General features: G+C 35.2%; 3 protein-coding genes and 2 long non-coding RNA genes across 5 annotated transcripts; 3 read left to right on the top strand and 2 right to left on the bottom strand.

Moving 5' to 3' along the window:
• Positions 1-292: 292 nt before the first annotated feature.
• On the bottom strand, positions 293-4,849 carry LOC118439470. The gene is made up of 5 exons (XM_035860794.1): positions 4,180-4,849; positions 3,617-4,104; positions 2,460-3,332; positions 1,829-2,386; positions 293-1,689 (listed from the first exon to the last, which is right to left on the bottom strand). Exons 2-5 carry the CDS (start codon positions 4,088-4,090, stop codon positions 313-315), a joined length of 3,282 nt encoding a protein of 1,093 aa, XP_035716687.1. The 5' UTR covers positions 4,091-4,104; positions 4,180-4,849; the 3' UTR covers positions 293-312.
• Positions 4,850-5,766: 917 nt separating this feature from the next.
• On the top strand, positions 5,767-6,413 carry LOC110860953. The gene is made up of 2 exons (XM_022110075.2): positions 5,767-5,926; positions 5,997-6,413. Exons 1-2 carry the CDS (start codon positions 5,854-5,856, stop codon positions 6,341-6,343), a joined length of 420 nt encoding a protein of 139 aa, XP_021965767.1. The 5' UTR covers positions 5,767-5,853; the 3' UTR covers positions 6,344-6,413.
• A 50-nt stretch (positions 6,414-6,463) lies between these two features.
• On the bottom strand, positions 6,464-7,284 carry LOC110860954. Its single transcript, XR_002549008.2, has 3 exons — positions 7,185-7,284; positions 6,807-7,111; positions 6,464-6,675 (listed from the first exon to the last, which is right to left on the bottom strand). It is a non-coding gene; the product is annotated as an uncharacterized LOC110860954 (long non-coding RNA).
• Positions 7,285-14,156: 6,872 nt separating this feature from the next.
• Positions 14,157-15,011, top strand: LOC118439429 (kelch-like protein 20). Its single transcript, XM_035860729.1, has 4 exons — positions 14,157-14,306; positions 14,382-14,510; positions 14,583-14,794; positions 14,870-15,011. The coding sequence occupies exons 1-4, from the start codon at positions 14,157-14,159 to the stop codon at positions 15,009-15,011; spliced, it is 633 nt and encodes a 210-aa protein (XP_035716622.1).
• A 64-nt stretch (positions 15,012-15,075) lies between these two features.
• On the top strand, positions 15,076-15,884 carry LOC118439451. The gene is made up of 2 exons (XR_004837432.1): positions 15,076-15,271; positions 15,340-15,884. It is a non-coding gene; the product is annotated as an uncharacterized LOC118439451 (long non-coding RNA).
• Positions 15,885-16,353: the final 469 nt, after the last annotated feature.

The following is a 16,353-nucleotide window of genomic DNA, read 5'->3' on the forward strand; positions in this document are numbered from 1 at the left end:
GGCTCCGCAAAGCTGTACTGATAGGTTTTTAGTTAATTGATCAGTTAAGTTATTTCATTGTTGCATTGTAGTATATAGTGTGTCATAATAAAACCAGTAATTTAGTTGAAGTGAACTGATTCTGGGACTTTTTTGGCCTTATTTCTACAAATAGTAGTGCAACGTGAAAAGGAGAGCATTTCTGCATCAATCATCAAGTCATAAGTTCTATTAACTCTACGACGCGGAAGTCACGGGATTTACCACCCCAAAGATAAGTTTGATAAGTGACTCTGTGAGCCGCGCCGTAACATAAGTTATGTACAATAAAATTTATTTGTAATCATAGGTTTGCAGTAATGTGTTCACAATTTGTTTAGCTTTTTTACTCTCTTCTATCGGAGCTGCTGATTTAAATAAGGCTTTAATATGTTCCTGGGCTAGGAGAATTACTTCTTCTTGCGCCTTATTTTCTAAAAAATCGAATCCTGCAATCCCAAACTTTTTGTACAAACCTATCATTTCCTGACAAACTCTGACAATGTTCTCACACCTAATTAATTTGTTTTCTTCCCGTTCCCAAAACCAAATTAGGTGTAATCCAGACTGCATTTCACATGAGCCAATTTCCATCGCTTTCTTATCGTTTTCATAAACCTCTCGACAAATTTCTCTAGTAACATGGAAATACTTATCTCCACCGGATTTCCTACCTTCGTGATTTAGTTCTACGCCACTTCGTATAAAATGAATCAAATCCTCTTGACAACCCTTAATTAAAATTACGTCCCCCTTAACCTTTGCCTGATCTATAACCTCCATATAAAGCTGAAACCCATTATCAATATCTGTTTCCCCTTGAGCTTTTGCAAACCCTTTCAAAATTCGGAATGCTTGTTCCGATTCCTTCCCAAAGGTTTGACATCTGCTTTCATATTCCAACTTGTACAGTGGTAAGGCGACATCATGCTTTTTTTGATTCGTTAGAAATTGTAAATTGTCTTCTTTAAATTTAAGAGTGATATCACTCAGTGGGTAGAAGGAAGATAACCAGTGCATATCGAGTAATTCCCAAAGTCGAATATTCTCATCATGCCAAAAGGCCGTGTATACGTTCATATTGGAGTAAAAGGTTTTCATAGCCTGAGCACAAGTTTCGGGTTCTGGGTTAGCGAATGTTTTCTGAATCTTGAACAGAGTGTTGGAAAGTGTGTGTTTCTCATCTGTTTTTGGAGGCCGTGATAACTTTTTTCGAAGTTTGAAGACGAACGGGTAAAATTCCTTGAGAAGGTTTGGCTTCTCCATGGCGTATTCCCAAATTGAATTTATGTGATCAAAATAATTATCGCATGGATGGGTAGAAAAACTAATCCCAAAATTGTCGTCAAGTTCTAAATAGTATTCTAACTCGCCTTTTTCCAAAATAGAGTCCCGGATGAATTTCATAAGATTTGAAAGTAAAATTTCATCTTGTCCAGTTTCAGTTAAGGTTAACCTAGTAACTTTTTGAACAAGGCGGTGGACGCTGATTGTGTTTTTTGATAAGGTATACATTGAATATTTGCTGGGTAAGAGGAGAATTGAATTTAGCGCGGAGGCATCTTCAAATTTCCCACAGAAGTTTAAATAATCCTTGAGAAATTCGCAGGTAACGTTATCGGCTGGGAGATAGGATAAAATGCTTAAGACGTCAATTGATGTTTGGTCGAGCTGAAAAATGAAATAAAATATCTCGTCACCCAAATTGAATAAAATTCTTGTAATAAATACTTTTTGTATATTTTTAATGGACCGTAACCAATTGGTGAAGTTTTTTTATCTGAGGAATGTCAACTAGGTTATTTCTAACCTGTTTAATTTTCTCCAAAGTAATGTTCCACACTGTGTACGTAGTAAGTTCATAGTCGTCATCAGAATTTTCAGTAAATTCATATTGCAGCAATTTCTTCGCTATTTCCCTTTTCTTTTCGAAGTCTCTGACATAATCTCGAATCTTGTAGTTAAATCCTTCCATTTCTTTAATATACGCAACCGCCTGTTGCAAAGCAAGGGGAAAATTTTGTAAAGCTTCACAAAGCAATTTGGCTTCGTCTGGATCAGTTTCGAGTAATGTTTTCTGAACGAATTCTACAGCTTCTACGGTTCTCAAAGGCTTTAAATTTAATATCCTTGAATGCGCGATCAAGTCCTTTTTTCTGGTGGTGATCAAGAAATATGGAATTTTAAATGTGCCGCTGCAACCATAAAACTCGTGGAAGTGGGGAAGGCAATCCCGTATTTCGAATGACTTTGTGGATTTGAATGTTTCCGCGTTGTCGAAAATTATAAGAGTTGGAAATTCACATAGTTTCAAGATGATGGAATTTTTGTTTTGTTCTTGTCCTGGTTTAGGTGGACGGCCCGTATCCTTTAAACAATATATAAGAACTCTTAATAATTTTCTTTATATAATATTTAGTTTACTGTAATTTTTTGCAGACCTCTTTAAATATCTCGTAAAATTTCTTTAACGACTCATCTTTTCTTTCTGAATCCCACGAGAGCTTCAACTTTTTTTCAAAGAAATTGCTAAAACTGTTTGTCAAAGCGGTTGAGTTTTCTGCCCCGATCCAAATCACGTCCCCGCCACACTGTTCGCTAAACAGTTGTGCAAACTTTCTGGCCAAATTTGTTTTTCCGACCCCTCCAAGGCCCTGGATAACGAAAATGTTCCTGATTAAATTTTGATCTTGCTTCCTGAATCCGTTAGAAATTTCGTGCAGCTCCCCTTTTCTTCCGGAGAATGTCGTAACTGGTGGGACTATCTTGTAATGAATTGGACGATTGTACGGATTTGGTGGAAGTTTGGTTTTAATAGGCTGAATTTTTGTGTTATCTTTTGGTTTAGATTTCACTTTAATTTGCTGTGGGTTCTTTTGCATTTTAAAGCAATCGAGGACCTGAGCAATGTTCGCTCTTTTATTTGGATCCCTCACTAACATTTTCTTAATAACTTCTCCTTCTATTGGAAAGCTATCTTTAAGTAGCTTATTAATAGCGTTGTTTGGTTTATCATCTTCTGTAATATGAAAAAATGCTTTATATTTTGCCGAATCTGTGGTAAAGGGTTGAAGAATTTCAACAAAAATTAGGCCTAAACTAAAAACATCTGCGGATTTTGAAGGAACAACAAGTTCACACGATTGAAGTTCGATCGCCCTGTAAGCCAAGTTTCCTCGAAGCACGGAGGTTGCAATATCTGTGGGGTTAATTTGTCTGGAAAGACCAAGATCACCAATTTTCCATGTTTGATTTTTTATCAAGATATTTTCCGGCTTTATATCTCTGTGGATTATGTTCAAATCGTGCAATGCCTGGAAAAGTTAAAATTGTTAGTTAAAATTTTAAATTTAATTAATATATAAAATTAGATATATGTTGATTTAAATTTAAAAGTTTCAAAGCTAAAAATATTCGGGTATTAAGGATTCTCCTAAGTTTAACTAGGTAGGCGGTCATTTTTGTGTTTTAAGTACATACGTCAAATTCTTGATTCTTTATATAAGAAAAATTCATACTATTTACTTCTTCTACGGCTTCGGAGGACATTTTTTTGAAAATTAATTTTATTAAATCAATACATGCAAAAATGTCATACCTTAAGTCCGTTCGTGAGTTGCTGAAGCGCGTTGTTTAAATCACATTCATTTTGCCGTTTTTCAAGCGTCTGATTCTTCTTCAGCCAGGATCTCAAATCTGTGTCGCAAAGCTCCAAAACAATGTACAAAAAGTCCGTTGGTACACAATTGGACGAATTCTCTAATAATTTGGGAAAATCAACTACTTTATTTTCCTTGACATTATCGCCCTCCATCCAACTTGTTATGTATTTGACGACATTTTCGTTATTAATTTGGCTCTGGAGTTGTACTTCGTCGAGCAATTTTTGTAAATTGTTTTCATCTAACATAGCATTTGCTAAGAGAAGTGTGATCGAGATCTTCTTCATGGCGTAGATTTGTTGGTCTAGCTTATGCCGGACTTTTATCACATGCCCGAAAGATCCTTTTCCAAGATTGCCATCGTCCACAGATTCAAATAGGAAGTTCTCGATTTTAAAAGTGGTCGCCATATTTTATGAAAATTCTGGAAATCAGATTAAATGATGTTCAACTATTGAAAAAAAAGTTACTTTAATTACTGAGAAGCCTTTAGACTAACCTTAGGCTTTTCCAACTTTTCCAACTTTGATTGTATTCGTTACTTAATTTTGAATTAAACAGGTATTTAGCAGCTGCGAAGTGAATAAATATAGTGCTTCAGAATACATATGTTTGTGGGTTTTACATTCATATACATATCAAATACGGTTCTACATACATACATACATACGTACATACATACATATGTCTGATATTTACTTATCTGCGAAACTGGTTCCACATATATTTGGTTGTTTGAGCTTACCTGGGTTTAAGCATTGACTGCTCAACAGTTATTAAAAAGCCGCATGTTACTGTTTAACATTATATCTCAGTTATCTGTTGCTGACATTAACCTTTGAGATATCAATGAATATGTGTATCGTATACATATACATAATGTATGGACACAGATATTATGGGATAAATTATCTGTTCGTTGGTACGATATTTGCGTACCATGGCCTTTACAATGAAGATGAAATGATCTACTTTACTATAAAAAATATTTAAACTTATAGCCCACGGTGAGGCAACTTATCAGTAATTCGAATACTAAAATTGTTAAATGTATTAAATTATTCCTTTGTTGCTTGATCTCTGCAAAATTAAAAAAATACAGAACTTCTTGTTTTATTTTTTTATTCGCGACTCGTAATATCTCACCGAAGACTGTTTTTTCACAAAAATAATTTATTCACGATTGCCAATCTTGCCCGTCACAATATACATAGAAACTCCCTTTACAGTCACAATATGATTATCCCAATGTTAACCAGTTATCAGAAAGTTATCATCAGGATAATCGGCTATGTTAGAACCAGGGTTACAAGTGATATATATCGCTGAGTGAGATTTAATGATTTATATCAATCATCTCAGTTGGGACTAAGTGAGAAATATCGAAATAATGGGTTAAACTTGTAGTTCATTACCCCGTCCGCTAGATGACGCTAGTGCATGGCTTACAAATCTCACTATATCTCATATTTCTCATTATATCTCAATGAGATTTATGGAGGTTTCTGCAACCCTGCAACCTAATTGTAAAAAGCTTAATCTTTGCCCATGTCAGAAATTATTTACGATATATAATATAATTTACGATGGCATGTTAAAGTCCATGTTAAAGTCCATGTTAAAGTTAAAGCATGTTAAAGTCCACGCATTCCAATTTACCCATATCCGATATATGTAACTGTTTGAATAAGCCATACAGATAAGGTACATATTCAACATATGTAAATAGCCGTCATAAATCCATTAGCGTTTTACATTCCAATCTATATACTTCTTTATCTATGCAAGGATTAAGAGATGAACATTTGACATAGCCTACTTTATTTAACATACATACTTATTGTCCTGGTTTGTGCAATCAACATGTTTTTGTGAAGATTACCTTCCTATACTTATGGACCGAAATTCACAATAATAAATTAATCTTTTATGCCCGAATATTTATCTAAGCTTACCAAAAGCGCAGGTCGTACTTGGAACTCTGTGTGCGCAACAAAATCCAGATAATAAAATAATTTAAGTATAATTAAAGGATTTAGGACATATCGTTAACGTAACATGGATAGAACAATGAAGGGCGTCAGCCCGGTATAAAAGAGGAGGATGGAAGCGTTCCGAATTCAGTCTGCTTTTTGAAATCGAGTTAAACGCCAAGGATCATAAAAAAGTCAAAATGAAGGGTTTCGCTATTTTCGCTCTCTGCATTGTTGCCGTTTCGGCAGGCATTGTCGATCATGAAGCATGTGGTAAGTATTGGTCAGAATTTTTGCAATTGCAAAATTTACCCTAACGGATTAATATGTATTCTCTGTGCAGGTGGAGCAGGTCAGGTGCGGCAGGTTCGAATTAGCGATTGTGAAGGTGTCGTGGCAGAAATGAGGCAAGGCGTTGAATACGCTGTTGAAGCAGACGTCGTTCCCGCGGCATCCTCAGCTGGCCTGCACCTCAAGGTGACGGTGGTTTTCATGGGCAACACAATTCCAATTATTGACGCCGTCGTGCCAAACTCCGCCGTCCAACCGGGAGTACAGTACACGCTGCAATGGTCTATCACTCCAGGGGCAATCCCAGTCGGAAATACGGTCCCAGTAACGTCCGAGGTCTCCGATGCGGCGTCGACAACTGTCCTTATGTGTGCCAGAATTACGGCACGGATTATTTAAATTTTACATGTATTTGTCTGGTAATGGAATGATTGGTTAATTTATTCAGAATAAAATTACGTTGATCTTACATTGATTGTTAGATTTTCTTATTGTTGTGTAAAAATTTGCGATTGGCACAACAAACTTTTTTACCCATTCCAAAAGTGAATTCGCTGGTTATAGACTAGCGAGTAATATGGGAAATTTAGAAGTTTGGCTAGTTTAATATTAAGCAATATTAATTTTATATCTTGACGATGATAAGAATTCCATTGTCGAAAGCTTGACCCAAAAAGAAAATTAGCCTTTGTTTTCAAAATCAACACCCATGTCCTCCGTTGATTCATCGCCTAATATTAAGCAGTTTTGCATATTAGTTGGGAAGAAGTGTACTTACAAATTGTAAGTTACAATGGTGCACCATTGTAATAGCATTTTACTCTCATTTTACTAACTCTAGTAATCTTGGAAAATCAACAACCTTATTTTCCTTTACGTTGTCGCCCTACATCCAATTGGTTATGTATTTTACGACGTTTTCGCTGTTAATTTGGCTCTGGAGTTGTAATTCGTCCAGCAACTTTTGCAAATTGTTTTCATCCAACATATCATTTGTTAGGAGTGCGATCGAAATTTTCTTCATGGCGTAGATTTGTTGGTCTAACTTATGCCGGACTTTTATCACATGCCCGAAAGATCCTTTTCCAAGATTAGTTTCGCCATCGTCCACTGATTCAAATAGGAAGTTCTCGATTTTAAAAGTGGTCGCCCTCTTTTATGAAAATTCTTGAAATCAGGTTAAATGATATTCAACTATTACAAAAAATTATTTTAATTACTGAGAATCCTTTAGACCAACCTTAGGCTTTTCCAGCTTACAACAAATACTTTATATGATGTATGTTTAAGCAAGTCTGAATACAAATGTGTTTATTAGGTAGAATAATTTTCAATTAAACATGGGTTAGCAGCTGTGGAGTGAATAAATATATTGCTTCAGAATATGCACATATGTGTGTTTTACATATCAAATACGTATCTAAGTACGTATATATGTCTGATGCTTATCTACGAAATCGGTACATATTACATATCATACATATTTGGTTGTTTACCCGGATTTAAGCATTGGTTTCTCAACAGTTATTAAAAATCCGCATGTTACTGATTAACGTGATATCTAAGTTATCTGTTGCTGACATTAACCTTTGAGATATCAATGAATATATATATCGTACATAATGTATGGACAGTATGGACTGTGCAATATGGATGATGTGCTAGATTATCTGTTCGTTGGTATATATTTGCATACCATGGCCTTGACAATGTAGATGAAATGATCTAATTTGTTACAAATAATATTTATACTTATAACGACTAAAACTGACGAAGCATAGGAATTTCTTGTAGTGCTTTTTGAAATTGGTGATAGGATGAAAATCTATGAGGAATCGGCAATTATGGATAATATTCTAGTAAAATTTTCAAAAATGGCTTGATATTAAGAAAATAGTATCTATTATTTGTATTAATCCTTAAGTAAAGCAAAAATACAATATGTACATACGTAGACTAGGCTGGGTAGTACGAGTATATGGTATGAGTATATCGTATATCCTCAATTTAATTATTACATTTTTTCAGTTGTACATAAAGCTACCGATTACACAAAATTATAACTCAGTCCTCAAATCAGTTTCAGTCACACCTTAGGGTAGTTTCAGATCAAAATAATTCCAAATTTACTTCGAAAGGAGTCAGTACCGACTAACACGCCAACATTTGACTTTATACTTACCAAATTTGTAGCCTACTTCATGTTGTCCCATTACGACCAAATAACATAATTTTGTTGAATTTTCTTATTGTTTTCTTGTCTCCGATTACGGAGAGGAATACGTTTTCGTGCTCCTACCGCTAGTGGTTTTGTATGACCAGGCAGCCTTGTGCAACTCAAGAACCTGCATTTAGTTATGCTACATTTCTTTAAGAGATAGTTTGAATGCCTAATTAAATTTCTAATTTTCCTGTAATAGTAATAGACCCCATTTACCATTCGCATAGTTAGAACTCTCCCCTTTTTCATCACTTTCTTTCCAAATCGTTTTACCTGTCTCATATCGTCATATACTACAAATTCATACAATAATACAATTCCTGTAACCAGGAGGCCACAAATCAAGATATAAAATATCATCTGTATATGGGACTGTAATGGTATCGGAGAGTACTCCTTGTTTCCAAAAGAAACTCCTTCCTTGTTCCCCTTTTGGAATTCGTTGTAAAGTCTTTGCCAATTCTCTACTAATTCCCAATACCGATGAATCCCCGACTGCTGTAAGTACGTCCCTACCAGTTGTAACTCACTCTTCCAAAAGTGAAAACTTACGAAAAGGAGACGCTTTGTTTGTTTATCCTTTTGGTGAAACAAAAAACAACGAATTGAACCATCATTTGTGTCAAAAAACTTTTCGTTTGCTTTTATATTAAGAACTTCTTGAAGAACCTCAAACATTTCGAAAGCCTTCAATCTACACATTGCTTCATATTGCGAAGGAGAATGATAAGTAAAATTACCCAGAACATAATATTGGTTTCCATTTTTATCTGACTTGTAGGGTGAAGTGAAATTTGTCCAGTCCTTTGCGTTAAACCTTTCTTCAGCATTTGTAATAATCTGACCTACTTGCTTATAAAGGGTGTTAACCATATGCCGGAAACCATTTACATAGAGATTTTTCAAGTCAAAAAATTTCTGACCGGAAGGCATAACTAAAAAATCGCTGGTAACAATTCCAAAATAAACGTTGACGAGGATGACTATGTTTAGAGCAATGAAGGATAAGAGTACTCGATTATTTTTAAGATGATGGGATAAATATCCGTTGAATAGAAATGTATAATTGATGCTGTCTAAAAATATTTTGATTATTCGATAAAGTTGCATTTCATGTTGCTTAACAAAGACATTGAAAACGCTTATTAACAAGCTGAACAGAAGGATAGTGTACCAAACCAAAGGGTGAAAAGGTGCGAAAAATATACCCCACTTTTGTTCCATAAACCATGCGATATTGTCGACACAATAAAAATATGTGTTTTTCTCTACCGAGTGGTAAGCAAGATCCGCATTCATTTTAAAAATGAAATTAATATCATCATCCGTCATTAAGTCATAAGCGACATATCTGGCTTGACCGGAAAGCAGATTGGTTTCAGACAACTCATCAAAATCTGACGCAGGCAGTATCGTTATACCGCTGAAATTGAGGCAATCGACGGCAATTACAATGAGTACAGATATGAAACGACAGTCATTAACGTGCTTTTCAACCACCCCCTTTTTGAAGCAGGAAATTTTAACGGTATTGTGAGAGTTGTAGTGATTCGCAAGTTATCAGCTTATTCGTCTTCGTGGAAGGTCTTCGTCAATTTGGTTCGCGTCTCTTGCCACAATTCCAGATTTGTGTAGAGTAAAACGAAAACTGAGATTCTTGGATTAAGAGCGTCACTTGAAATTTGGATAATGGAATGCGTTTCAATCCATCCAACATTTATGTAGTAGAAAATGTTGCACGGATCACTAAATATTTATAATGTAAAACATTTTTTATCGGTACGAATTTTCAAAATGTTTCTTACCTTTTCCGATGTAATTTCCCAATAACTACCAAATCATATTTTTCTTTGGCCTTTGTAAAGTTTTCCTTCCAAAATACTGTTGGATACTTTGCAAGATACAATAAAATTACGCTGTTGGTTTCTCCTTGATCATTTTCTGCTGTTACAACTTCTTGAAAGCAAGGGAAGTCGGCCATAGATTTAGTTATTTGTGTGATCATAATAAGCAAATAAAAGTATTTACTCATGTCTGTATAAGTATAAATCTCTTGGCTGAAAATAATATATGTATCTTTACACCGAAAATGGTTAAACTTGTTACTAGGATACGATGTGTGGTCCACGCAGCATAAAAATAGGAATTATTTCGTTAGATACTGGACTAGTTTGTCTAGAAATAATAAAGTTCAATTGTTATACAAAAGCCTCAAACCTACATTTTAGTCATGCAAACATCGACTAAAATAGAATTTCCTGTGAATAAGTGCTGAGTACAACATGAAAGTTCGTGTGGTTATTGCATTTTTGAGCTCGTGTTGTATATAAATGTATGTACATGAAGGAAGTATATATATTCTAGCCTATAAAAGCCCGTCTTAAAGACGGGCTGAAGCTAAGATGTCTTTATTTAATATCTATTATTAATTTTGAAAAAGTTCGTCCCGCATGTTATAATTTTCCACAGCACTCTTGCGTTCTGATTGCTTAATAGGTGCCATGTCCTTAGATTTGAACCATAAGAAATAACTCTTACTGCAAACCTCCCAAATCTAAATCATAAGATCACCTCGGATTTCATCTTGCCCCTCCGACTTAGCCAGTCACTTTGATTCTGATACCACAAAATTGTTTCGAGAAAGCCAAACTGTTGCAAATCTTGAACCCTTCTCTGAACCATGTCATCCACAATAAACGATATTTTCCAACCTTGCAACTGCGTAAATATGAACTGCCGCCCTAATACAAAAGTTACTTTTTGTCATTTCTCCTCTGCTTTGTCGCATAAAAATTATTAAATTCCTCCCGTATTAAGGAAAGGTCGTCTGTCCATCCAAGTATGGCTATCTTGGGGCATTCATATCCAGAGTTAGCAAAACCTCTTTTGCTTCAAACCTGTACATTTTGACTCGATTATGCAACATCCTCTTTGCAATATCATAAAAATGTTGCTCAGCAATCTCAGACACATATGTTTGCGATGGTCCAAGGATACCGTGCATAATGAAGCCAAGTTCTGGCCCTTGACCGGTCGCTCCATGCCCCATGTTAACATCAATTAGTTTGGAGTAAAGTTCAAATTGATGGTTAGACACATCATAGAAATTCTTGAATGGTTCATCGGCCACAGGGGCAATTATATTTTTGACGTTATCCCCCTTGAAAGAATTTGTTAGAACAATCGTGACCAAGAATAAGGGGAACATGGGAAGGATCGTTTTCCAATATTTTCTCAACTGTTGATGTGACAATGATTCCGTGCCTTGTTCCAGTTCAAGTCGGAAACCGGCAAATATTTGGAGAAAATGATGCCAAATATAGGGATCGGATTTGATTTTGTGATTACTGATATTGAAATTGTGGACATCCATTTTATTACTTTCTCCCCATTGAACAATGACCATTGCGAAGCATCCCACGGAAATATTGGAGATGAAAATGAGGATCCTGATGGTGATGTCGAAAGCGTTAAAGAAATTAAACAAGTCCCAGCCATGAGAATGTTTTCCACAAGAGAGAAAGGTATACCTTTACATTATATTAGATCATGTTTAATTAAAATTGAAAATTCTATATGCATTAAGTTGTTTACCTGTTTGTTGCCGTAATTAAACTATACCCATACGGAGAATATGTCAAGATGTTTGGAAACACCGGATCGTACTCGTAGAAGGAGTTTGATCTTATTTCCTTATTTATTCGACCACTTTCATTCCAAATTGAGTCCAAATGCCAGTGACGGCTGAGTCCAGGCTGAAAAATTATTGCGCTTCGATTCAATCCTGTCGTGATGATGTTTAACAGAAGGTGCGTTGCAGAAATGTTTTGCTTCGATCTTTGAAATAACCGCGTTCTTTTGAAATATTATGATTCGGTATCATAATATTTCCAAGCTACATCCCGTGGTTTTGAAACATATATTGGAACTGAAAATCCATTTCTGTTGACAGTTCTGATCAGATGTTGTATTTTGCCGAGTGTTAGCATTGACTGGTGGTCATTATTCAAGATCCCGACAAAGGTTGGAGAGAATCTGGCACAATATCTGCAGCAAATGAGAAGTTGAGTTATTTGAATTTGAACGAGACCGCTGGAATTATTCTGTTCGTGGTAGACGCCCATTTTTGCTACGAGCATTTCCAACATTTCGTTCCTTCTGAGTAATCGGTTAAAGTGGTAGCTCCAACTTGCAATTGTTGCCTCCAGCTCGCTATCATCTATAGGTTCTGGTATCAGAATATGATAACCCAGGCGGGGAAAGCAATTGAAGTGAATCTTATCAACCATATTCCTCCGTTTTTCCTCCCCTACCATTGTAAAATATTCCTCTGTGATGTCAGGTTGCGGCCAATTTTTCGGAGGATAGATGTAGAATCTGGTCAAACAATTCCACTTCCTCTGTTGGGTGGTAATGGTTAGTGCGAATTCCCTGGTCTTTATCTCGCGCGCCAGTTGGGGTCCGGTTAAGAAATTCTTGCTCTTATAAATTAATGGACTGGAGCCATTGACACGTAGAAAGTAGTAAGGTAGCATTCGCTTGAAATTGGGCCGCGTTTGAATGACTTCATGACGAGATAGAATCACGGGGGATTTAAGGGTTGGGATGTGGATACTTTGGTAGTTGATGAGGTGTTTGACACAGCTTTGGAAGATATTCAGGTATTGGGGTAAATTGGTAATGTGGGTGTTCAAAAGATACATTTTTAGTTCGGGGGCAATTGGTGTTTTGGGGGTATAGGTTCCAATTTTATGTTATCGGTTTGAAAGTCTTGTATTAAGTTTAATGTATAAGTAAGATTTGTGAATATTTGTGTTAGAACACCACTAGGAACATACATATGTATGATGGCCGAGCATAGTTATTGAGTAAATCAATAGGAGATTAATATTGTTAATGTTATTGAGCACGGGTATGCTGATTTCTGTAAAATATCATTGGTATGATACCAACGAATAATTTATGATGGTACTCTTATTATTTTGTTGTCCAAGCAGAAACCGATGCCTGCGCTTCTCAAAGTCACGCCATAGGAAAATATACATATGCACATATCTACTTCCTAATGAATATGTGAAGGCTTCATCAATCATGCAATCTCTTTCGTGGTTTAGATCTACCTAGATTATCACTTGCATATATTGGATCAGTAAAGTAAATAGTATGTAGCTACTTTAAAAGTTGGGATTTTTCCTTGTCGATATATGAATATTTCAACTCTTCAATATTTCAAACTACTTAGGATTCCTAAGTATATGTATGTACGCTCACTATAAATTTGAACGCTTACATTTAAACAGTATAAATATTTGTATATGAAGATGTACATAACTAGATTAGTAATTATGTTTATGTGGATGCGAGTATGTACATACATACATAAATCACGACAAATATAACTACTTAATACAAAAGTGAAGTATTCAGGATTTTGCCCACTGGTTGTCACTTAGCCGGACAAGATTTCCTTGGGTGACAGAATATATAGATTTACTTTCATACTCGTAGTGAAATTTCATCTATGTCTGTCGATGCCCAATATTATGTTTATTATGATCTGTATATGTACACATGAACATTCAGGTCTGCTACCTAATCCATGGGATACATTATGTATCATACATACATACATATGTACATACGTATGTAAATATTACTTATGTAAAAAATTCATTACGATTCATTCATCTCAATACCACTGTAGATTTAGCAAGCAGTTGACCGTTAATTAAATTAAGTTAATCATAACGGTCTCTTCGTCAAATTAAAAACAAATACTTCCTCACTACATAAATATCGGCTTCCAAAGTCACTAAGTTCGATATTTTGTTAGGCATCCCATTTGCAGTACTATTTCTAATTTCGGGAATTTTCTAAGGTATTTTTATTTATTAATTTAATACTTCTTGAAAATAAGAAAAAAATTAGGTGTACTCAATCTAATCCAAATTTTATGTACTTACCAGCCATATGAGTAGTACTGGCATAAAAATGGCGGATGATCCTGCCATTCTAAATGATTGTCAAGGCCTGTCTGCAAAGTGGAAGTGGACATATCGTCATGAAGATCGGTTACGAAACTTGCTCTATACAGGCTTTCAAAGCGATTTGGTTCTCCATTTACGTCCAGCAGGAACAAAGGTAATTTTATTATTTATTTTCTATCGGCTTGTTTAACAAGTTTGAAACCAGAAGTTTCCTAACTTTTCCTGAAAGGTCCCCGTCCACAAAATATTTCTCCAAGCCGGCTCACCCGTGTTAAATTCCAGGATTATGAGTAATGGAACAAAGGAGGAGCTAATTATTGAAAACGTGGACACTCGCGTATTCCAAAAGTTCTTAATGGTAAGCTTGGCAAATGCAATTTGTACAACAAATATTTATTAACTATTGAACTAATTCTGCCTATTTATTTAGTTTCTGTACACTGGAAAATCCAACGCCAAAATTGGCTCGGCGCTTCCCCTATTACAACTTGCAACGGAATATGAAGTCAATGGATTAAGGGACTACTGCGTTAACATTTTAAAAGGGACGTTGACCTTGGAAAATGTGCTATCATTGTTTTCCAGTGGTATGGAATATGCTCATGGGGATTTTATCCAGTACACGCTTAACTTCATTTGCGAGTAGGATTGGGAATTAATTTAATGAACACGCTTTGCAAATGTAAATAATTTTACCAATTTATTTATTTGTGACAGGAACGCAAGCAAGGTTTTGCAATCTGAGAAATTTACTCAGCTTCGGTTGGATTGTTTGATTGAAATTATCCAGGAGGATTCACTACAGGTCAAGGATGAGATGGAAGTGTTTGATGCAGTTAATCGGTTGGGATTAATATGACGAATTAATCAACTAATCTAATCAATTGCTAATAACTTTCAATATTTATATAGCTGGGGTTTGGCTGAATGTGCCAGACAATCTTTGGATCCTGACGATCTTGAAAATCTTCAAAAATGTCTTACCAAACCCTTGAAGCATATCCGGTTCCCATTAATGGATCCCGCTGACTTTGCTTTAATTGTTAAGCCGAAAAAGTTGCTCAAACTTGAAGAATTGGTTGATCTTTTGGCCTCATTTTTGGTTCCAGTGGAGAAAAGGTGACTCAAAATTTTCTATAATATAATTTACTTACATAATTTCGTGAATGAAATACTTTTCATACTAGAGAAATGCTCGTACTGGGAACATTTGTTTCAACCCCTCGACAATACACCGGTGCTAAAAATGATGACCATCCTATCTCTACACAAACCATTATTATTTACCAATAAATAATACAAGTCCTCCGCAAAAGTTTTCTATGTAATTAGCTTAATAATTTTGTAAATATTTTCACGAATTTAGATGTTGGTGAACTTGCATGATTTTTGTTAATTGCATGCGTACAACATGTATGTAAGACAGTAGTGAAACAGGCTAACTGATAGCATGTATGTATGCATGGATACATTCATACGAAAGGGGGAAATAAGTTGATAATCACGAAAATGAAAATAACCAAGTGAGAAATACCAAGACAGGAAATGCATAGACCACCTAAATTTGTCGTTAACAAAATATTTCATCACCTTTAAGCAGTTTCAAATTCTTATATAGATGTATGTGCCCAGATTTCTGTTTAATATTATGTTACAATTTAGGTCTTCAAAATATTAATTATGTAAATAGCACGTATGAACTACAAGTTGTAAATAAACTTTTCGTCAACCATGGGATGATTGCAATAAGTCTAACTGAAAAAAAATCATACATATTTACTAATCTTTAATTAATTTGTATCAGAGTAAATTTGTACACGCGTGTGTAAATAATTTACTAATTTGTTTCACTAAGAATATTTTATTTGTAACCATTTTTATGACAGTTAGAATTTATTTATTTCTTCTCATAGCAAAAACTAAATTCTTCTGAAAAATAAATACGTACTTGTTTTTATGAAATGTCGCCAGCACTCCATTTCTCCTATAACACGTCATAAAAATAACGATTTGATGGTTCCATTCATCGCTTCTTTGCTTTGGTCTCTTGGGTAATTAATAGTCAAATTTAAACAATCGAATTGAGGCCAACCTCGCTGGCCGATTTGTTTGGGGTGGATTTATTTTGCAAAATAAAACTATCCAACGTCCCACCATCAGTCTGGGTAGGACCCACAGATATTTTTTCGATTTTTAACTAA

The sequence above is a fragment of the Folsomia candida genome, unplaced genomic scaffold, assembly GCF_002217175.1.
Source record: "Folsomia candida strain VU population unplaced genomic scaffold, ASM221717v1 Fcan01_Sc036, whole genome shotgun sequence".
NCBI lineage: Eukaryota > Metazoa > Arthropoda > Collembola > Entomobryomorpha > Isotomidae > Folsomia > Folsomia candida.